We start from the raw sequence: 23,811 nt of genomic DNA, 5'->3' as shown, positions 1-23,811 counted from the left end.
CTGCTGCCAGAAATAAAAATCAATTGAGATGTTTGCAGATGTCATGAAAAGTCAAATGACCATAGTATTTCAGAGTTTGATAGATACCAAGTGAAGACCATTTCATGGTCAGTCTGGCAGTTTGGTGGTTTGCCTCTGAGCCAGATACTGAACCCCAATTGCTGCTTGGTAGATTACTGCCATTGGTGTGTGAGTGTTTGTGTGAAGGACTGAATGAGAGGCACATCATACATATATATATATATATTGTTAAAGGAACAGTGAATGTATTTCAACATGAGAGCATATATTAAATGCATAAAAAAACAAATGAGCATTGCTCAAAAATGAATAGGGCGTTTCTGTACGTGCTGAAATCAACCAGCAGAGGCGCTCGTTGAGTTTCCCTGCCAACGTCGTTTGGTGACGTATGACGCTCTCAGCCGAGCCGACACTGCCTACACACAATCCTGTTCATTTTCAGGCCGGGTAGGACCCCAGCAACAACACTGCGATCGGTTCAACCTATGAAGATTGGGCTTTACAATCGCCATCCATCCTTTGATTAGACAACATTTTGTGGAAATATATCACTGTCATTGACCAGAAGACACACTAAGTCGTTGAATTGGTGAGTTATGGATGCGGATGGTTGTGTCAAATCTCCAGTTTTGCTTGTCTTCTCCGCTGCATAGTTTTATTGTTGCTTTGTTCTGTGCAGCAGCCATTTTTAATCGCCTTGTCCTACATTCCCATCCCTGTCGTCTGACCGTTCTGAAAACTATGAACGGTTGAAAATGTTAACATAGGTCAGTGTGTTTTACAGAGATTTCCACAAAAAACAGTGCATTTAGTAATGTTTATCTCAAATAAAAATGCAGTGAAAAACCCCGGCCTGTCAAGGTTGTTTTGAACACTAGACTGGAAGTTAAACGGTATTGCCGTTTCGCTAGTTTTCGGGCAGGCTAAGACTGTCGTAGCTAGCTAATGCTAAGTAAGAGTTGTTGGTTGTGTTTTGTTATTTCTGCGTGTGAGCTCGAATAAACTGAAAGCAGTCATTTGCCCGCATATTCGCAGTCTAATATGTGGTAACAGCAATGATGTACAGCTCTACAGGACATTGGCCACTAGCACTGGATGTTTACATAGCCATTTTTCTTTAGCCACCAGTTAGCATATTTTACTAGTGATGGCTAGCAACTACATCTATGGTCCTTCTTGCCGTTTGTGTCGTTACGTTAACGTTACAATTTAAAATATTGTCGGGTAGTCTTTATAAGCTGCTAAATTGAACAAGGCCGTTTTTTTTTTATCTTACAAGTTTAAATGGATTGTGTTTTTGTTTTCGTGCAGCGAACTGGCTGGTGTCAGTTTCATGTGCTGGAATTAGCATTAGCTTTCAATGAGGTAACGACACCTAACGTACAACTATCGTTTGAGAGGTCAAACGTTATTCTGCGGTCAGAAAAATATGTTATAATTATAACTAGTATAGATATGATTATAGCTCTTTTGTCTGTCTGATGGAAATAACGTTTTAAATGGATAGGAATGGATAACGTTAGCTGCCATAGTGTTAGCTTCTCAATCTAACATAGCGTTAGCTAAATTTGTAATTTGTTGTACTTGTAGAAATTCTTCGGTTTCACTGAGATTACATTAGGAGGCAATGGCCGGACATTATCTGACTAACTAAATCTAACTGATGGACGTAACGTTATGTTTTTCTGAAGAAGTCTCGGTAAAACGCCTATGCGGATCTTTAACCGAGCGGCCTCCAATACGTTATGGATTGTCTGGTATTCGGCTCAAACGACGATATTTATTTGCATAGATTTGTGTATGAAACATTTAAAACATCAGCTTTGGGCTGTTGGGGCGTAATAGCTGACGTTATATAAACTAAAAAATGATGATTTAGCCCGCATTATTAAGGCATTGTGTCTCCTAGTGTCAAACTCTCCGTCTTTTCACATGTGTTGTTTTGGTACTTCTATTAAGCAATCACTTTAAAATATGTGCGCAAGTGGCCGTCACGAAAATGTTCAATGTCAGGAACTTCTATGGCCATATATCACAGCATTAAACTATGAAAAAACAGTTGCAGCGATGTACACTTCTTCTGATTTGATTGTCTTTTTCATAACCATTGAAGATACATTAAAATAACTCCGATTGGTTATGGATTACAAATTGTTAGATCATGTGTTTATGCCATTGTAATTAAATGTTTGCTGCCTTCACTTGAGTATTGTGTCACATTGAAGTGTAGATAAAGCTAACAAATGCATTAGAAAATCCCTCCTAATTTTAAATATTTTACTCAGACTTGGAAAAAAATTGGGTTTCCTTTTCCTAAAATAGTGTCTTGCATGATTTTGTTGATCCACTTAGTTTCAGTAGTATTTTCTGCATTACGCAGTGTATGTTGGCATATTCCTGTTTGGTAATAAAGAGTGTTGGAGCTAACAATTTCATGTTATTCAAGTGTATATAACTTTTTGTCTGATGTGAACTATGGATAAGCACATAGCTTATATAAGCGTAACCTGGTGCTTTGAGAACACGGTCCTTTCTTACTAAAGCATGTGATATGCACCACAAGTGCATCAGTTCTACGCCATAGCTCAACAGTAAGGGAAGAATAGATGGAAATGGAGTTTCAACCAGGAAAGAGAAGGGATTCTTGGCATGGAAACATCAGGGCGCTTTCTTTCAACAACAAGAACTTGGTCTGATATACTTAATTTTGGTTTGTCAAGTTGAGGTTTTGAGATATCTGCAGCTGAGAGCCGGTGACACTGTGCCACATTTATTTTGTGGTGTTCAAAGCAAAGATCTAATATATTTGGAAAACTCAGAAGCAATATACCAGAAACAATGTTCCTGTTTACTCAGGGAAATCATATACTTGAACTGTTTTCATTGGGAACTATTTCCTTTCAAACATACAAACAGTGAAAAAATTGTCATTTTATTTTGTTCAAATTTGCTTGTATCTTTCCTATGGACTTATGAAGGGCAGCATGTCTGCAGCATTGGTTTTGTTCACAGCAACTCAGTGTTGTTTGTAAGGTATGGATTTGTACAACATACCAGTTATCCTACACAAGGAACAGTGCCTCTAGCATGTCTTAGACAAGTTGGACGTGTTGGCGTCGCTGCCTTCAGGTCAGGATATGAAACAAACAAAAACTGAAGTTCCACAGCACATTTAAACATGGAGCACATCACATTTTCCATTTAATATCAAATGTGCATTTAAGGAGTGATGACAGTGTCTGCTTCAAAATAGTTTTGTATCATGTTGTTTACCTGAACACACAAGGTATTTTTCCACATGGTTATGATACCCATTCCAAGCCATGCTGTGAGCAACTATGGCCGTCATGGCGCAAGTGCTTATCTTACAACTGTGATGTTGCTGAGGTTGCAGTGGAAATGCTTCTGATCACTGTGCGGCCAAGGGCCCTGACATATGGAAGAACTAGCACCGACAAAGAGCGACTGATGCGTCACCTCACACTGGCTCACATGTTTTGTTAAAAGTTGCACATGAACACATTGCTAAAACTACAGACAGTTCTCATCTGACAGCCAACATGCAGTGTACATTCTGCACTTGTGTGGTCATAACTAGTTAGGGTTTCCAATGTAAAACACATCACAGAGACAATCAGAACAAACTATCCAACCATATCTACATCACTATAAATTTGATTAAAACGTCGCTTCATATGCTCAAAATACAAACAGAGCATGTCTGATTTAAAAGTTTGAACTGGCATTACAAAGATTTGCTTTGCCTTGATTTTATTTGCTTTGCACTGGCATTTTCAGACCGTACTTTGCTGGGGGAAAAGAAAAGAAAACAAACTGGGGTTAGGCTGAAAAGACGATCTGAAAGCTCTCTAATCCACTGCACCGCTGTCGATTCATGCTTAGCGGCCAGAGCTAACTATAATGTACCCATCAGTGCTACACACCGAGCACAAACTATGGGCGATGGTGGTTAACAGTGGTTATTTTTAGCTGTCCAGCTTCAATTTCTCTTGTTGCAATGACAACCTTCATGGACAGATTTTATCAGCTGCCGCTAATTCATGTTAAATGGTCAGTTAACCCAAAAAAAAAATCTCATAGACGTGACTTGCCACAAATATTTTGAATTTTATGAGCCTTGATCTTGTGCTGTGTTCCTCTGAAAGTAATGCTACCATCTCAGTACAATGGAGGCAAGTGGAATTTTGTTTGTGGTGCACAAAACCTTGAAAATGACATTTGACAAAACTAAACAGCAGTGTGTCACTCCAGAGACAATGTCCTGGCTTCTCAGATTAATTCACAGACCTAGCTGTCAACAGTCTTCCTTGGTAATATTTCTATGGTAGACAGTAGTAACTGAAACACGAGGTGTGCAAAAGTAATGGGCAATATTGCTGGGCTTCTTTCTGTATGATTAAAAGCATATTTAACAAATATACACTATTGCTGATCAGTTCTTTTGTTCTGTAAAAAAACAAATTCACAAAAAAGCTGTTGACAGACCTCGATTGAATCATGGTGAATTTTAGGGTCAATATGGAAATTAAGTATATATTTGAGCATAGTGTAGAATGTGTGGTTCTTTTATGAAAGAATTTAGTTTTGGGGTCAATGATATTTTGACAGCATAATATTTTGATAAAGTATTTGTTGGTCACATGGACAAACCAAACTATACAATACCTCAATTACAATTTACTGGTTTTTTTTTTTACATCCAAAATCTATATTTTTGTTTTTGATGTGTTTGCTTTTAAAAAATATGGTTTCTTCTTTCCCTTCATACTCGAGCAATATGACAAGAATCTAAAATAAATTCAGTAGGCTAGATAATACACAACCTCATAAGGTAGTAAGTAGATGAACATCCTCCACCCCTAAGGTTAAATATGTTTTTCGACAGTGAGTCTGTGCTTAAGGTGGAAATTTGTTTTTCTCTTCTCTTTGTAGAATCAGAAGGCACTGGGAAGAGGCGCAAAGAAAAATTTCCATACTCGATGACATTACATCGCAATGTCCGATCGTTTGGGGCAAATAACCAAGTCCAAGGATGGGAAAAGCAAGTATTCCTCACTCAGCCTATTTGACAAGTACAAGGGAAAATCAATAGAAACTCAGAAAAACACAGGTAAGGTTGATTTATTTTGTTTCTCTCTTCAATTACATCTCTGTTTCACTCGTTTCAATCCCTTTGTTAAGCTCACTCCCCCTTGCTTTATCTACCTGTGTTTTTTCTCCCAGTAGTTCCGCGACATGGCTTGCAGAGTCTTGGCAAAGTGGCCGCAGCCCGGCGCATGCCCCCACCTGCTCACCTGCCGAGCTTGAAGTCCGAAAACAAAGGAAACGATCCCAACGTGATTATTGTGCCTAAAGACGGTACAGGATGGGCGAACAAGCAGGAACAACCCGATCAAAAGAGGTAAGGGGATGAAGGTTAACACACTGCAAACTACCCTCTGATCTAATCATTATATGAAAGTTCAAGTAAATCGACTGTTACGAGTCAGTTTTTATATTTCTGATATTTATATGCACTACAGCGGTATTACGACAGCCTTTCTAGTTTGTGGTTTTCAATCATAAAGATGTAGGCTGTCAAGCATAGAAAGAAAACAAGTTAACTATTGTGGGTACAATGCTTTTATCCTTTTTCAGAGGGCAGTGTCAGGAAAAAGTAAAATATGGCTTTGAGCTTTGTAATAGTCAGCTGTTATTGTAAAGCTGTTACATAATGATTATAGATAGTTGTTGTATTGTATTCACACCTGCTCAGAGGTCCAGTCGTCTGTGCTCTTGCCTCGTATCAAGTCGAAGTACCTGTGAGGGCTTTAACTAAATTTCACAAAACTGACAGTTGTCTTTTTTTTTTGTCTTATTTGTAGTTCTATTGCATCAACACCACAGCTGCCGGAGTTGCAGCCGCAGCTGGCTTTACAGAAATCTGTCTCCAATCTTCAGAAGCCCTCACCGGTAGCCAACCAGGAGGTGTGTATGTGTAGCTATGGTTATGTTCAACCTGGGACATTTTATTCCTAATTGTTTTTTTTACCATTTATGAAGATTGTGTTTAAACATTTGTCTCTTATTTGATCTTTGAGAAGCTAATACACAACTGTATCAAGTGCAGATTTCATTAATTATATCCAATGTGACTGAACAATTGCCATACAATCCTTTAGCTTTAATAATCAATTTGGTACTTCAATCTCAGTTTGAGAGGAGCACCCTTTACCAAACAAATCTCTCTGCCAGGTCGGCACCCATTTTTATTTTCTTGGAAGATACAGAGAGGATGATACCCTGTCCTCTTTTCTGTTGCAGTGTGTTTGTTAGTGTTTCAGTGTAGCTAACACAGAGAGAGAAGGTCAAGATGGAGTTGGCAACTGACATTTTAACCACCTTCTGTCCCGACTTTGTAATTAACACAAATTTACATTACTTTAAAAGCTGCAGCATCTTTATTTAACATACCTAAGTGGAACTGTTAATACTAAAGGAAAGTATGTATATGCAGACTCGAAGGTCAGAAAGACCTAATGCAGCTATGAGACTGACCGTGGTTTTCTTCATTTCCACAGAACACAAACACAGGTGGACCAAAGCAATGGGCCCAGCTAAATGGAAAGGCAGTAGAGCAAGATGGTGAGTCAGCTGATTTATCTATAATTGAGAGTGAGGTGCGTTTAAAGATTGTGCAGATTGTGACACCCACATGTCTTTGCCACTTAGTACAACACTCTTGTGTTTGCAAAAGTCCGACAAACATCTTTGTTTATGCCCCTTTCTTTCAATGACATCAGGTTCAAGGGCCTCAAACCGACTTCAGCCCTTCTCTCACGAGGAATTTCCCACGCTGAAAGCAGCTGGAGAACAGGACAGGGCTGGCAAGGAAAGAAGCGGCTTCGATCCGTCGTATGGGCCCGGACCAAGCCTCCGCCCCCAGAGTAAGTCTCAACTCTCAGGAATTGGCTGGCAGACTCATAGATAAGCTGATGTCTGCCGGAAAGCATTTTATTAAAGGACCATTTTGCAGATTTTCAACCATATCTCTATCCATCCGAGTAAGTGCTATAGTGTGAAAAAAGCCTGCAGTTGTTGCCAATGTTCTGTCTCTCTGGGGCGCAGCTGCAAAATCTGTTGTTCTTCCGACACCAGCACCGTCATTTGACATGTACAGTGACATAGTTTTGGGCAAGGAAAAACTACAGGCTTGTCCGCTTGTATTTTAAACTAGCTACGTTTCCAACACTGATTGGACATCCACATAGAACGTGGGGAAATTTCCCTGGATTTTTGACTTCATCGCTATTTCTGAAATCTCTCTCTCCCCACTTCAAGATGTGACGAGCTGGAGGGAAGGTGGTGGCAGGAACCTTCAACCCTCGTCCCTGACCCTCGGCCTGCCAGCAGATCCTGAGGGTAAGCTCACTGCCCTGGCTGAGGCTGGCACCCCTCCAGCCTCATCTCACCCCTCCTCTGCCACTGGCACAAACTCTTCTAGTGTAGTGACAGCTCAGTCACCAGTCCTTGACCCCAAGGAGCCTTCCCTGCGACCCGCCCAGCCTGTCCGCAGAACAACCGTCCCTACTGCCCTGCAGTACCAGCTTCACCACACTTCGACTGCTGTCTACCATGACATGTTACCCGCATTTGTAAGTACCATATGTCAAACCATTGTTTGTAAAATGTTTGTAAACTTGTACCGCTGTTGGATATAGCCAGAAATGGCTCAAATCCTTGGTGGCTCGTTGTATTTCTACATTAAACACATTGTTTCATTCTGCTGTTTTCAGATGTGCTCTAAAGAGACACGTGAAGCCCCAGGTACAGATAATGTTCCTACGACCGTTGCAGCCCCAGCCCGATTTGACAACAAACCCACTTTTAGACAGAGCTATGCCAAACCTGAACTTGTCAAGTAAGTACATTCACAATGTGAGAGCATTTATCCAGTAGTAAGCAGTTTGACCAAGACATTTGTGACATCTGGCAATTGCTAATTTGTCTTTTTACCATGCCTGATTGCAGTGGTGATGTGAAAAGAGAGAACCGCTTTGTCCGCGCTCCACCTCGACTCTCCTCTCAGCCCATCCGTAGACCTGGTGACAGACCGCAACGCCCAGCCATCATTAATCCAGAGGACCTGAAGGATCTGGATGAGCTTGACAATGAATGCGAGGATGGCTGGGCTGGTCAGTGTTTCTTATATTTGTTTATCTGCCTCCAGCCCCCTCTGAAAGTGAGGCCAAATAAAGAATTGTAGTCGACTGTGATGTTAGTTTGAAGTTTCTTCTTCAGCTTCTGAGTATTTACTGCTGCCATAGTTTGCATGTGAAGTATTGCTGAATTACTCATCATATGCCAGTATTTATTACCATTCGCTGCTCTGACTCTACTTATAAGACTTCAACTTCTGTAATGTGTAGGCAAATTCTGAGCACCATGAAGTACTTGAACAATGTACAGTATTTCCATAGCCTGCCTCAGTAGTATTATAGGAAAGCTACAAGAGGAAAATAGGTGCAGTTGCTCTGGTTTATCTCAGAAATGCACAAAATATTGTCATGTGAGAGAGAAAATTGCATACTACATCCTGGTAAGTCAAAGTAGCTCAGACAAAGTATTCGATCAGATCCAGTAGCATCTGTGACTTTAGCTTGTGTACCATTCCATGGCTTAGTCTCATTGGGTTAAAGTGGTTAATCTCTTCACAATATGAGAGACCATATGACTTAAGGAATTGTGTGTATGACTTTTATTAGAGTTTATGTACTTGCTCAGGACACAGCTAGTTGACTTTTTATTCAGCCAGATAAATGTTTTGACCACAGTTTGGTGATAATTTTCAGCACAGATTTAGTTTTCTTTTGCCAGTTTTTAAGTCCTGGTGTGACCAAAGGTCTCTGCACTAAGTGCTTTACTTCAAGACAAAACTTGTAATTTATCAGTCTGACAGATAATTCTACACCTTTGCTTTAAACTATAATTTAATTTAAAACCTCTTTACAAGGCCACCGAAGGTATTGTTTATTGCAATCTCAAGATAAGGTAAGGGAACTGTTTACCTGCTCGTGTATGTAGTGTTTATTTCACTCCATTTTATAAACACTGAAGTGTGGTTGTTTATCTCAATCACTGCCTATATGAATGTAAAGGGGCTATTCCCAATGCTTTACATCCCATCCCCACCACACATCTGCTGACTGTTAGTTTGTTGTTTTTTTAGGACTCCATGAAGAAGTTGATTATAGTGAAAAACTCAAGTTCAGTGATGATGAAGAAGAACACTCTGATAAAAACAAGATGTGGTGAGATCTCTTTCCTCATAGCTCATTATTGCTCTAAATAAGTTCACACTGTTGTTTTTTTTTGTCATCATTTAAATGGTTCCTGGTTTAACTTTGATCTGTTACATTTTAGGACTGAATGGGAGAGGGGGAGAGAGAACCAGCGTGACTGCCAATCCTCCCTAAGTTCAGGTGAGGTGTCTTATCCCCAGGAGGGCCCTGAGGAGAGTTATTCCTACCAACATCACCCCCACGAGGCTCCCAGGAAGACCAACGGCAGATATCTCTCTACGGACACCCAGGTAACTATGCTGTGTTTTTCCACTTTCATCCTCCCCTTTTGAGATTACTTACCCAAGATTAACTCATTATGATGTTATCCACTGTTAAAACGCATCTCGTTCTTTAATCCCTCTGTGACTGTGGAGGATAAGGCAACACTACAGAGCACATGAATAGTGGAGCGCCTTCACATGCCCTCGAGTGAGACTGTCATTGTATGCTGGGAGAGATGACCTTGCAGTAACCATAGAGATGTGTCTTGAGTACTTTTTACTTGTCAAGGCTTGTGAAAAGGATGTGACGTACATAATGGAAATACAGATTATGCCTGTTTTCTGGCCATTTTCAATGTGAAAAATCTGTCAGATGAATTCCCTAAAATAACCTACAAGTAGAGTTGCACATTAAGGCCTACATTATTTAATATTTTCTTTCACTAAACAAGTTTTTGAGGCTTTTAAGTTCTCGATATGAGTGGGTGGGCTTAGCAGACAAAGTCGTTTAGGGTATCCTCATGGCCTAGTGGTCTAAGCTGCATACCATTACCAAGTTTGAATCTGCTTCCATAATTTAGAGGAATGCAACATCTTATAAACAACAATCTTGAAAGGTAAACATGAATTGAACAGGATACATTCTTGAAGAATGGACACATGGCCACCTCCAAGCAACTTGGTCACTCAGAGTAAAAGAAATTCTTTGATTTCTCGAGGAAAATGAGTTACCAACTATTTTGATAATCAATAAATCGTTTCAGTCATTTTTCAAACAAAAATGTAAAATGTTTGCTGGTTCCAGCTTCTTAAATGTAAGGATTTGCTGCTTTTATTTGTCGTTTATGATAGTAAACGAATAGTCTTTGGGTTTGGACAAATTCTGATTAATTGTGACAATAATCAGCAGATTAATCGATAATGAAAATAATTGTTAGTTGCAGCCCTAGAACACGCACACTCAACAAAAAAAGTGAGTGCTCCACTGTGAGCTTTCAAGAAGAGAACCCACATTTTATAAAGCAGCAGCCCTCCAGCTTAAACCTGCCTCTGTTCCATCTCTAGGCCCAGCAGAAAAACCAAGGTGAGCCACTGGCTGACCAGGAAGATCACCAGCGCCAGTCTCAGACTCAGGCTCCGGCTAGGGCAAAGTATGTTTCACCCGAGTTGTCAGAGGCTGTTGAGAGGGCCCGCAGACGCAGGGAGGAGGAAGAGAGGCGTGCCCGTGAGGAACGGTTGGCTGCCTGTGCTGAAAAACTTAAAAAGCTGGATGAGAAGTTTGGGAAGACTGAAAGGCAGGTGTCAAGGACAGAGGAGGGTCAAAAAGAGGAAGAGAGCAAAGACGTTCCACTGTCTCCAAACAGGGAACAGAGTAAAGGCCACCATGAGAACTGGCAATACAGCACAAAAGGTAAAAAAAAAACTGCAAGTACACATTGTTGTACATTTATGCCTAAAATATAAAGATTATTCTAAGCACGTTTTGTGATCAAATGATTTCCAGATGGAAGTGAGTGTCCCCCAGACCACTCCCCTGGCCATAGTTACCGTGAGGAACCTGGCTTTTCAAACTACAGAGGCAGCGAGGATGATGGCCAGGAGCCCTCCTCCCCCTCAGGAGACTACAGTGGACGTCATCCCTCCAAACCCATCCCGCCCCGCTTTCAAAAGCAGCCACAGCACCACCAGCAGCAGGTGAGCGCCAGCTGATGCCCCTTCAAACCCATCAAGTCCTAATCCCAGACTAATGCGTCAATGTATTAGTGGCTGCTTTGTGAGAAGAGGGCTTTCAAGAGTTCACGGAAGCTGGGATGTTTTTAAGATGCAGTCATCAACATGAAAGGCAGTGAGCCTTGTGAAGGGTGTTGTCGTTGATTGGATTGTCCATTGTTAATTCTTGTTCGGGTATTTTGAGGCTAATGTTGCCTGTTTATCTCATGTAAGAAGAACAAGAGACTCAATCTATAGAGGGTGGATTCATACAAGAGAGTTAGTTGAGCATACAGAGAGGCCTTTTTCACATTTTGACATGTCACCGTAGGGAAAGCACAGGTGCAAATTATAAAATGAATGATGGCTGAACTCCCTTTAGCTGTTTTGGCTCACTGTCATAGTTTACTGGGACAGATGAATAGAATGCAACCATTCTTAATGTTTCTAATATCGCCTTTGCTTTTCCTACTATGATAAGTCAAAGTGTTTGTTGTGGCCTCAATTTTCTTTATTAATCTTGCATTTTAGTCTATAATGTAAGTTATTCATTCCTTTCTGAGAGCAGCTTTAACATCTTCTGTGTTCAATCGTCAATATGGAAATAAAGGATAGGCTCAAATTTCTTCAAGTCTCTAAAATAACTCACATGCCCACATGTACGTTCAAACAGAGGAAATGTTATACTAAGAAGACTAACATTGGAAGATATCCTCTTGACTTTGCTAAATCTGAAGTCTCATATTAGCTTCAGCTGAACTTCAGAAATAATATTTACACAGAACAAGGACTGGATTTTATCCACCATCTTTTACAAATGTATTGTATCTATTCTGCAGGAACAAGTATACAAGATGCAACACTGGCAGCAGTCAGGTCACCCGGCCCCGTCTGGCTCAAGCCATGCCCAGCGGGGCTACTATCCTCCACATGTCCTTGGGTTTGATCCCCGCTGGATGATGATGCCGCCTTTCATGGATCCCCGCATGACTCAAGGACGATCTCCTGTGGACTACTACCCCGGTGCTGTCCACTCTTCAGGTGAGTACTAACCCAAGAATGAGCGCATACCTTTGTATCTGAAATCAAACCGTTTACTCAGGTTTTTTATCATGGACATTTGGGAATTTGAACACTGATTATTTTCAGCAGGAATGATGAAACCCATGATGCATCAAGACCACTTGAACAGTCCTGGTTCTGATGAAGGGTGCCATCCCAACCTTCACCAGGAGAGAAGAGCCCCTTCCACTGAGCCTTACCCTATGTGGAACCAAGATGGCTACCCGTTGCGCAGCTTCACTCCACCTTACCAGAGACAGCATGAAAGCTCGGACAGTGGCCAGCCAGATGACAGGTCAGTTGTTGTGTTTAAAAATATTAGCCTGTGAATTTTGCAGTTCTTGAATTAATACATTCTCTTGTATTTTGATTAAAATCCCTGGAACCTGCCTCACAAAGCAGTATTACTGTAAACCGCTGCTTAGGGAACTAGGTCCCTCTTGGTGGGCCTTTGTCTGTTTTTGTCATTCTTCATCTTTTTTGTATCTCCTTTTTTCCACAGAAGTGATATGGCTTGCTCCCAACAGGACTCATATGAAGAGAGAGCAAATGAGTGCTTGACCCACCCCCAAGATGATCTCCCCCATCATGCTTACCAGAGCCGAGGCCCAGACAGAGATCACCAACACCATGACCAAGGCTTGCTGACAACTGCCCAGAACCACTCCCAGAATCATGCAGATAGTGATTACCCAAAACAAGACTCTAGAGACAAGCATCTGAAAGACAGCCTTGAATCTCACGATGAGACCTTAGATGGCTCCAAGGACAATTGGAAAAGAGATGGAAGCCAGAAACAAGATGGAGGACTCAACAATGCTCAGAGCCAGTGGTCTGAACCCAGTTCCAGTGGTAGTGTCAGCCTGCCATCTGAGACCAGTGGCCGCACCTTGACTCGCAGAACTGGGCCCATCAAGAAACCAGTTCTCAAGGCTCTCAAAGTGGAAGACAAGGAGAATGAGAAGCCTAAACCTGAGCCTGAGGAGAAGACTGTCCCTTACCGCCTGGAGAAAGAAGTCCTTACTAATGTTTACGACTTGAAGAAAGATAACCAGCCTGCCAGCAACAGGCGTTCAGCCTCACCTGTTGTTGAGAAACAGCCCGAAGAGAGGCACCGTCAGTCACCAGCTCCCACCAAAATAGACAGGCCTCTGAGCACCCACAGTGATGACTCTCCCAAGGAGAGCACCTGGGACAGTGGCAAGAGCCAGTCACCTAGAGATAGCCAGGAAAACCGTGAGTCCCAGGCACCACGGCGCAATAACTGGATCTTCATTGATGAGGAACAGGCCTTTGGTGCTGTCAGGGGAACAGGTAGAGGCCGCAGTCGAGGCTTTAGGGAATTTAGCTCTAGAGGTGGAACCCGTGGTGGCCGAGGTGGAGACAATCTCCGAGGGGCTTATAACAATAACAGCAGTGGCACTCAGCGGACAGGCAGAGGCAGAGCACCACCTCGGGACCTTGTAAAGGTGGAGGACTTCCAGAGGGGCAAACCCCGGAGGCGAAATGTCAGTGAGACCTTGAGTGAAGCCTCTGAGTATGAGGAACTGCCTAAGAGGCGCCGCCAGAAGGGATCTGAAAATGGAGAAGGTTACACGGAGTCTGGAGAAGTCCGTAAAGCTGATAGAGATTCTTGGAGATCCAACAAGGTGTACACAGATGACCAGACGGCCCCAGATTCCAGAGAAAAGACTAAGGCCGGCAGGGGCTTTGGAGGTCGCATGCTGCCTCCCAGACTGAACACCACTGGAAATTATAGTCGAAGCTTTGGAGGATCCAGGGACATTTCTACATGGAGAGGCCGTGGGCCCCAGTTTAGTAGCAGTAGTGGCTCCATGCAAGAAAATGGTTATGGTCCTGGAGCTGAGACCACTTACTCCCGCAGACCCCCTGTTGAACGTGAGACTCTCAAGTACACCCCTAAATTCACTGGCTCTTTCACGGAAAATGGCACTGAGGAGCGTGAAGGAGAATACTACTTTGACAATGACAACCCTGACAGGCAGATGTTAAGGAGACGGCGTCCACCCCGTCAAGACAAGCCTCCACGCTTCCGTCGTCTACAACAAGAACGTGACCCTGGCTCAAATCAGTGGACGAGTGATGAGTACATAAATGGAGACTTTGCAAACCCCTGGCCTGGTCGCCCCAAAGGCAGTGGGGAAGACAACTGGCCCAGTGGCCACTACTCTGGCGGACGCTCTGGCCAGCATGGTCAGGCAGATGAATGGGAGACAGGATCAGACAACAGCGACTTTGGTGACTGGAGAGAGAAGCGAGGTGGAAGTGGAGGTGCGGCTCCACAGGGACATGGTGATATTCCCTCAGACTCTGGCCATAGTGAACCAGGCTCTGGTGAGAAGAGGGAACTTTGCAAGAGAAGTTTCTCCAGCCAGAGACCATTGGTGGAACGGCAGAACAGGAAAGGAGAGCCGTCACTGCTGGAAGTGAGCAAGATGGCGCGCACACCTGATAATCCCCCCAACTCCTCCTCTAACAGGAGTGACAGTTGGCAGAATGGAGGGACTTCTTGTAAGAGGTGAGCTGAATAATAGAACAAATTTTTAAGTTGACATTATTGTAGGTTATACCGTCCTATATCCATATGTATTGCCACTGGGAATGAAGCATCCTCAATATGTGCTTGGGAATTATATTAATTCTCTAGTGTCTTGTTTCAGGTCTGTTTGTAATAGTTGCTAAGAAACCACCAACAGAGTGTGTCTCCTATATTGTTTTGATGTAAATTTACTTTTTTGCTCGCCTTTATTTGAGGAAACAAACAATTCTGTATTACACATGTATGCAAGTGAGTGCTTACTCTACATATAGAAACTGTGTTATTGTACCATAAGATACTTGGCTTTCGTTTTACCAGCACTGATTATATTGCCGGTCAAATTCTGGATTACATAGTGAACGTGTTTGTTGTTAACTTGTACCAACGGTTAGCTTTTGAGCTGTCGTTTTGTCCAAAGTGGATGAGGTTCATGTAATTTAGCTGTGGCCTCCTGGGTTCACATAGGAAGTGGAACATGGCCACTTGCCATTCCCACTTCCTATACCAACAATTGTGTATTAATTGACCAAAATTGATTGATTAGTTACGAGCCTGTTGGTATTTTGTTCTATCGACGCTCCTCCATTCTGAGGTACAGAGCACTTCGCACCAGGCAGAGTATGTATCTCAGTTTCATTGGCCAGATGATTGGGAAACGTGCCTGTGCCTGACTGGAGGATTGGCTTATTGAGCAGCACTGTAGATTTCCATCAGCATTCCCCCCTGAGCCCCCCAGAGGTTTTTGGGTATTTTGCCACGGTTTCATTTTTTTAATGTTGATGTTTTATCAGTGCTCAGAACACCCAATTAAAACCTCCTTGTCTCCCTTTCCTGTTTTCAGCAGGGGCCCAGATGACTCGGGCTCGGTCTACAGCATAGAGCAGCAGGAGGAGAGGGAGCCCAGTGAGCCCTCTGGGAAGAAATTAGACAAGGAGCTGAAACAGGGACCTGTCAAGGCAGACATAGCTGAACCTCTATCCCAGTATGAGCTCAGCAGCTATCCAAGTAAGTCCATTTTTTATTTATCTTTTTGTGTTACAATTTTAAAGGTTTCCCATCTACATTGAAAAAGAAAAACCCTGGACAATTGGTGCTGTTACATTTCTACATTTTTAGAGTAGATACTAATTGCTGATCTCATTTAAGTTAAAACACCGGATGTTGATGCATGTTGCTGTACTGACTCACAATATAATAGACATACAGATGATGTTCAAGAGTGCAGTTTGTACCTGTCTACAGATAGTTTTGCGTTGACCACCTGCCTGTTTTATAGTTGAGGGGGACGCAGGGGGGCCAGTTTCGAATCCAGATGGATACCAGGATGCCTTGTCCAAAAAGCAAAGACGCCCACAGGAGGACGATAGAAGGAGGAAGGAACAGGGAGCTGCTGTAAGTTAACATATGCTCAATCCAGATGCTCAGTAATCATGCCAAGGATGAATAAAAAGTGTGTAGTTAAAGCTTTTTGTCATTGTTGCCTTTATTAGGTGCCAGTGAAGAACAGGACTATCACATCCAAGATACCACCACGCTTTGCCAAAAAGCAGGGAAGCATAAGCATTGAACAACCTGAGGAAGCGCTTTCTTCTAACAATCTGGGAACTGAAATTTGGGAAACCAATAGCTCAGGTAATTGACAGCCCCAACAGTGTGTCAATGTTTGTTCTTCATGCTTTTGTTGGTGCTATAAAGCAGTCACCTTGGAGACATTATAGTAACTTGAAATTGTTTGTGGAGCATATTTGCTTAATTACTGCACATAGCAGAATGTAGCTTTGTAATATTACTTGACAGGATTGCTCAAATGTTAAACTGAGAGACAAAGTTTATGATGCTAACATTTCTTAACCTTTTGTTTGTTATTTTAGGCTAGTATATACTCTAAATAGTTCCACATTAAAACTGCCAGAAAGAAGGAATTATTTAAAATGTGCATTCCTAGTAAAAGTTTCAGTTTTTGTATAAATATGAACATTTCTATGTTCAAGGCAGAAATTGAGATATTTATCAATTTTATAGATGGTTGTAGGCCTTTTTGTGAATGGAACTTGTGTGAAAAGAGACCAATTGATTGCATTCTTCACTGATATTCACTAATGGCATTAATTTGTTTGTTTGTTTGTTTTTTTAGCTCTTTCAGTACAGTCTTCAGGGGGAGACTCATGGACCAAACAGGTGTCTTACACTGGGAGTGAGCCCAACTCAGAGGTAGTACAATGCTGTTACTCGTTGGGACCTCCTACACTGCACATAGTCTGTGTCTGCAGTTAAAAAGATTTCTTAATCCTTAATTTGACATTTTTCTTTTCTACCTCATTATTGACAAATAACAAATAGCTGGAAACCATATCTGATTACTTTGAGAAACCTAAACAAACAACTGCCTTTTCTTCTTCTTGCCCAGGACTCTGATGCTGGCCCAGAGCAGAGTAAAGAACAGCACAAGCCAGGGCCCATCGGGAATGAACGCTCCTTAAAGCACCGCAAGGGCTCAGAAGTTGTTGATCGGCTGGAAGGTGGCCCCATCACGCCAGTCAATGGTGTGGACCTCCATGTGGACACTGTGCTGCCTGTGCCTCCTATTGAGTTTGGTGTCAGTGCCAAAGACTCTGATTTCAGCCTACCACCGGGCTCCACCCCAGTGCCCGTGTCCAATCCTGTCAACAAGCTTCAGGACGCACTTACCACCAATGTAAGTGATTATATCTGTATTTCTGCGGAGTCTTGAAAATAGAAAAACTCGTGGTAATCCAGATGCATCAAAGATTGGTGTGATAATCACTGCTGAAATCAGTAATAGAATGCTTATTGTTTTTTTGATAATGGAAGAGTGTCTTTTTCTTGCTTAAAAACAGGAGCAATTGATTGATACTGAACTTTTGTTTGTTTTTAAACAGACGGCTCTTAATCAGAGTATCCCCATGCTGCGTTCCAACCACCTGCAGCCTGGCATTAATCTCAACCCCATCTCCTTCCCCAGCGCTGACCTCACTCTTAAGGTATTTGAACTATAATACAGGCCTATATCTCTTCATGCATGTAATAAACAAGGAATAATCAGTGTCCCTTTCTTGTGTGGGTAAAAATAAAGTGGGTAGATAAAGGCAAGACTGACTGTGTTAAACATGTCAAGCATGCATATCAACTTTAAATGTTTCTTTTTTTTCAGATGGAATCGGCACGCAAAGCATGGGAGAACTCCCAGTCCCTCCCAGAGCAGGGCTCTCCTGGTGGAGGTGCTTCAGGTGCTCAGCCTCCCTGCAGCGTTGGCTCGTCCAGCGGTGTCAGCTACAGTTCTTTTGGAGGAGTTTCCATGCCTCCGATGCCTGTGGCATCAGTAGCACCTTCCATGTCCATGCAAGGTAAAACTGTATTTCATTTTCTCTCTTTAATGAGGCCTTCATCTTTGATGAGAACTAAACTAAAAGCCTTTTGTTTCCTGTCCCTTCTGTAGGTAATCATATTCCCCCATTGTATCTGGATGGTCATGTCTTTCCAAGCCAGCCACGCCTCGTACCTCCCACCATGACCCAGCAGCAGACTTACCAACAGGTAGAGTGATGAACACATATGCACACATCGGCTTGTTTGCGTATCAGAAGAATTGTGTTACATATTACATTTGGTCATCCATTCAGGCGGCCGCGGCCCAGCAGATTCCCATCTCTTTACACACGTCTCTTCAGGCTCAGGCTCAGCTGGGGCTTCGGGGTGGTCTACCCGTCTCTCAGTCCCAAGAGATGTTCAGCTCTATCCCCCCCTTCAGGTATTAATTTTCTTCACTTTAGTCATGTTATCTGTTTAATATGTTTTCCTTTCACTAATTTTGCTGCCCTGCTTTGTCTTCCTCCTTTCAGGTCCCAGGTTTACATGCACCCCAACCTGTCACAGCCCAGCCCCATGGTGCTGTCGGGCGGAGCCCCTCTGAAGGGGCCCTACTCGGCTTTCCCTGGCATGCAGCCCTCAGACATGGTTAAGACACAGTCTGGCTCACACTATCAGCCTATGAATGGCAGCCAGCAGCTAGTCTATGACAGCCAGATGAACCAGGGGCCTGGTATGGGTTCTTCCCAGCTAATGGACTCTCAGCTCATCCAGGTTAGTGGATTGCTAAAGCTCAATTTCAGAACAAGATACTGTATTCCTCTTGATGCCTGTAAGATTTCAGAGGGATTTATTAAATAGTTTGTATCATTCATGTTAGCCCAGCAAGTATAAGCCTTCATAGCATAATCAGATCATCATCGGGCTGTTTAACCTTAAATGATTTAACATCAATTTTTACCACAACATTTACATTAAATCCTTGTTTTCACCAGGTGACCATGCCCCTACCTGGCTCTCAGCTGCGCTATGGCTCAGCTCAGCAACATCTCATCCTCCCACAGTCCATCCAGCTGCAGCAGGGACAGAACCTGTCAGTTGGAGCCCCACGTCGAATGCTGCCACCCGGCTCGCAGCCTGCTGTCATGACTGGCAGCCGAGAGGTGAGATTTACTGAACTTCTGTTATTCAACCAAAAACTGTTCTGTTCAGACATCAGTGCAATAATGGAAGTTAAAATTGTATCCCACAACAGTGTAAACATATCCATATAATGCAACATATCTCTTATCTATAAATAAGCAGTCCACAACTGTTGGTGTGCTGACAATTGCCCTGTTTTCAGGGCTCACAGATGGAAATGAAAGGCTTCCAGTTCTCTGAGAAGCCCAATCATTCCCCAGGCATATCCGTAGGCTCCTACAGGTGAGTGGAAATGTCTTGTGCAAATAATAAAGGGTAACTGTCTAGAACCATTCGTATGCAGCTTTGCTCTGTCAACAAGTAAGAAATGGTGTATCACAAATGCACATTTTAGGAAATGGATTGTAAAACTTCTCTTTATTTTCTTTCACCCCTCTCCTCATCAGACCTGGGTCTGCCAGCCCCAGTGGGAAGCCCTCTGGTCCTGGGGGGCCTGTGGGCCCTCTGCCTCCACATTTTACTCAGCAGGTATTTATTTTTCAAATATATAAGTTGAGATGTGTTCACTCTAAAGGTTAATCAGGGCTTTTTTTTCGATGGCCAATAAGACGTTAAGGCTGTTGAGTTTGGTATGTTTGATGACGTGTGAAATCTGCTGTCAAAAACCGCCCCATCTCAAAGTTATGGCCCAGGGTTCACTTTTAAGAATAAAAATTTAACATGATTAGTTACACCCATCCACATTAGCATCATCACCAGTCATTACCTAGTCAGTTGGAGTGCTGTATACACAACTATATATTTTTACACACTGATTGAAGAAACATCTGTGACTGACTTGGTAGTTGGACCAAGTCTGAAAGTGCTGTAAGAAATTCAATACTGTCATGCTAATTATTTTTCATTTATTTCCCACCCCCTACACCCCTCCCCCTCCTCCTCTCCCTGCCGTGACCAATAGGTGCCACCTGCTCAAGGCAGCATGGTGATGCACATGCGGCCCCCCACCACTGGCCCTTTCCCCAACCCCATCCAGAGACCAGTCATGCAGGTCAACAAGCCTGTTATCATCCGCCCCCCCCCTTACCCCAATCCTGGCCGCGACCCTTCCCACTCCACCCCTCCCTCTGCCCCCGAGCCCCCTGTCAAAGGGCCAGAGGATGGCATGAAGGTGAGCCACCCACTGTAAATATAGGTAATTTAATTTAATCTATTTTCTTTTTCTCTATTTGCATTACTTGTTTTATGTATGTTCTAATTTGTGCCTTTGACTTTAAATGTATAGTTATCTTATCTGAGAGGTCTTGATAGGATACATGTTTCGTGCTGTGAGACTTATCTGGGATAGCATAATTCTATACTGTTAATAGTAACATTAATGATAATGTGTATAGTCTATACTGTATTATCTCAAATCGAGAGTTTTTGTATAAATATTAATTGAAGCTTGATTATTTTCTACATGGTAACAGGAATGACTTTTGTATTTCTAAATATAATCATATATGAATAAAGCTTCACATTTTTCAGAGTGGTCAGAGATGATGCTAAATCATTAATTCTGTAGTATTTTTTGCATTCATAGCTCATCAGCATTTTATGTTAGGTGTTGTGGATAGCTGAGAATCTACTGTTTTTTTTACCTGATAGCTGAGCATCTGCCTCAGACTGTCCAAAAAAGTGTTGGTGCATAAATGTATGGTTTGCCAGATGCTGGTGCAGGTCTTAGTAACTCTGCCTTTTCTTTGTGCAGAATAAAACCATGCGAGAAGTGCGGAAGGCAGTGGGTGAGGGCAAGACACCATCTGGGGGCATGACCAGCAAACTCCAGGAGCCCCTACCCTCCACAGGGCAAGCCAAACCAGCACGCACTGGAGCCATCAAACCCCAGGCTGTCAAAGTAGAGGAGGGCAAGGCATAACAATGGACCTTAAAATCCTCATCACCACCCAGCCTGCCAACACAAGCCCCTTGACCAATGTCTGAGCCTTCTAAGACCCACCTTATCCCAAGGCACCAAGGCAGGGGGCATAAATGCAGACATCTTAATGAATTACTCCTCTTGAACTGTCAGAACTGGACACTATTATTTCACACCACGTATAGAGATATATAAATATATATAAATATATACATAGACACAAACAGTCTTTTAATCTCTTCAAGGTCCTCTTTAATTTATTATTAGTCACTTTTAAGGGGAGATTGGTAAAGAGAAAAGATATTTCTGTTTTTTTGTGTTTCTCTCCAAGGTGGGGAAAAGGAAAGTGGCCAACTCAGACAGATGGTTCATTTTTCATACCATTTTGCCAAACTGTATTTACTCCCTCGTTATGGACTGTAGCCCTTAAGACCAGGCAGACACTTGATACAACTCACTATGAGAAGCAAAGTCTGTTAAATTTTTTTAAACAAATTTGAAATGCAGTGGGGCACTTTTTTGTCATTTTTCATTGGCATTTTTGCTGGTAAATAAAATGTTAAGTCATCACCCGTTCCTCCTCTTGGTAAAGGACTTCTTTTATTAAACCAGAAAAAAAAACTCCAGTTTGTGGACATCATTGCATGTCAACATGGCAGAAGTCAAGTGTATCACCCTAGAAATGCATCTTCTGGGGTACTTCACCGAGCCCATGAACTGTGGCGAAACTGCTTATATTGGTAGAAATAATTTCTTTCCTTAAAACTCTGTTCTTTGCTTTTACATTCTGTCGCTCGCTCTCTTCTGTATGTAAATTGAAACATAAAGGTGGACATTTTACCAAAATCATGTTGCTTCCATGGGAACTTCACTGGCGTGTGCATGTGATGTGCTGAACATGTGTAAACTTGCGGGACTCCTACCTAGAACCTAGCAACATTTCACAAAGACTGCACCTGAACTCAGCATTCATAGTGCTGCCCATCGACTGTGTGGATTTTGATCAACCAAGCTGGCAACAACTTTTTGGGCTCATTGTGAAGTTATGTGGGGGGACGGGCGGACGGGCTGCATTCACAATTGCTGTAAAGGACCCCCCAAAATAGCTGATTGAAAATGTTTGCTTTCTTATCGCTTTGTTTGGGTTGTAATTAATCAAATTGTCTGTTAATGAACGTGATGTAATTGATGATTTTTACGTCCCTCAGCCAGGGACGTTTTTTCTTTTTTCTTTTAAGGCTCTTGAAAGACTTTTCTCTCTAATTCTGTTAAAAATCCCACTTAACAGTACTGTGGGGAATTGCGTACAGACTCATCACTCATTTGATTATTCAGCATCTGGTCTCTGAGGTGGCACTAGCAATAAATGCAGCCTAACTATAATCACAATCAGGGTCCAAATAACTATTATTTCTGGTAGAAGCTAATGATCACAAATGAGGGGCGTTTAGCATTGCTTGTTGAATTAAAATTAAAATCTTTGCTTAAGCTTTTTTTGTGAGCACTGCAGTTCCAGTGGACTACGAAGGACTTTTAAAAGTGTTTGTTCTATATGAAAATGTGAAGCTGTTGGAATCATCTATTTTTTTTTTTTTTTTTTTTTGTAATGGACACTCATTTTTAAACTCACAATGCCAATGTCATAACCGGTTAAATGTTACTGCTTACCATAACGCTCAATGACACTACAAAATGTTACAATTTATCTTTATGACAGTGTTTCACTGGTATATATGTATATGCATACTTAACTGTACAGTCAAGCCTTGTCAGCGAGGGGAGGCTTAAACCCACATTTCATTTTAGATATTGTGGCACTATAATGGATTTAACGTTGAAAAGGTCACCGTGTTCTCAGAATGGACTGCTTTCACTTGATAGGTTTATCTGGCTTGGAGTGTTTCTGCCTCTTGTCCCTTACTTCAAAAGATCTTGATGCTTCTCATCATTGTACCTGCACCAAAATGTTGCCCTGACTTTTTTTGTACTTTTAAGATGCATATTTCATTTTGTCAGAGGACCAGTGCTTTCTACAGCTGATCCAGCATACTATTTATCCTACCTGATCTTTATCATCCTTTCAGATATTTGGGTCATTACTCTCCCTTGTTAAAAAAAAAAAAGAGCTTATTGAAAGAAAAGAAATAAAGCAGTTGTGATTTCTTAAATGTACTGTTGATTATGTATTCTCACTTTGTCATATTAAAATCATGCATCAAATTCTTGTGAAAGCAGAAATTATGGGGAAATGATTTTGGGATGTGTCCAGCACAATTTCTGAACAACACAACACTGACTGTTAATTTGTTGTGTTTTTAGGATTTCATGCAGAAAATCCAAGACGATTCATGTTTGTGCCATTTAAAGGGCTTTTTTGGATCTGGCTGTACTGTTCATCCTTGTCCAACAAGCTCATCCTTAGGACTTTTCCAGTTACAAATTGTAGTAATTTGAAGTTGGAGCAACACCCTGCTTCTAGACCAGCCCCCTCCTGGGGGTCCC

The 23,811-nt window shown here is 42.1% G+C and overlaps 1 protein-coding gene across 1 annotated transcript; it reads left to right on the top strand.

Annotated features, from left to right (window-relative positions):
• The first annotated feature begins 542 nt into the window (after positions 1–542).
• Positions 543–23,529, top strand: prrc2b (proline-rich coiled-coil 2B). The gene is made up of 31 exons (XM_070924359.1): positions 543–610; positions 4,975–5,152; positions 5,266–5,443; positions 5,907–6,009; positions 6,603–6,666; positions 6,825–6,968; positions 7,363–7,676; positions 7,818–7,942; positions 8,053–8,216; positions 9,251–9,332; positions 9,445–9,613; positions 10,652–10,997; positions 11,091–11,281; positions 12,136–12,337; positions 12,446–12,653; positions 12,861–14,897; positions 15,760–15,923; positions 16,195–16,310; positions 16,409–16,550; positions 17,053–17,129; positions 17,326–17,613; positions 17,819–17,920; positions 18,091–18,283; positions 18,376–18,473; positions 18,560–18,687; positions 18,779–19,019; positions 19,241–19,408; positions 19,591–19,670; positions 19,835–19,916; positions 20,350–20,559; positions 21,142–23,529. The coding sequence occupies exons 2-31, from the start codon at positions 5,038–5,040 to the stop codon at positions 21,307–21,309; spliced, it is 6,699 nt and encodes a 2,232-aa protein (XP_070780460.1). The 5' UTR covers positions 543–610; positions 4,975–5,037; the 3' UTR covers positions 21,310–23,529.
• The last annotated feature ends 282 nt before the right edge of the window (positions 23,530–23,811 follow it).

This window comes from Enoplosus armatus, chromosome 18, assembly GCF_043641665.1.
Source record: "Enoplosus armatus isolate fEnoArm2 chromosome 18, fEnoArm2.hap1, whole genome shotgun sequence".
NCBI lineage: Eukaryota > Metazoa > Chordata > Actinopteri > Centrarchiformes > Enoplosidae > Enoplosus > Enoplosus armatus.
The sequence above is the reverse complement of the archived record's forward strand: the minus strand, read 5'-3'. Positions and strand labels throughout refer to the sequence as shown.

Bases quoted from the DNA above. Each gene is read 5' to 3' on its own strand.
- prrc2b (XM_070924359.1), top strand. From the start codon at position 5,038: ATGTCCGATCGTTTGGGGCAAATAACCAAGTCCAAGGATGGGAAAAGC. The intron at 16,311-16,408 runs GTAAGTTAACAT...TGCCTTTATTAG, and splicing joins GGAAGGAACAGGGAGCTGCT to GTGCCAGTGAAGAACAGGAC. The intron at 20,560-21,141 runs GTGAGCCACCCA...TTCTTTGTGCAG, and splicing joins GGCCAGAGGATGGCATGAAG to AATAAAACCATGCGAGAAGT.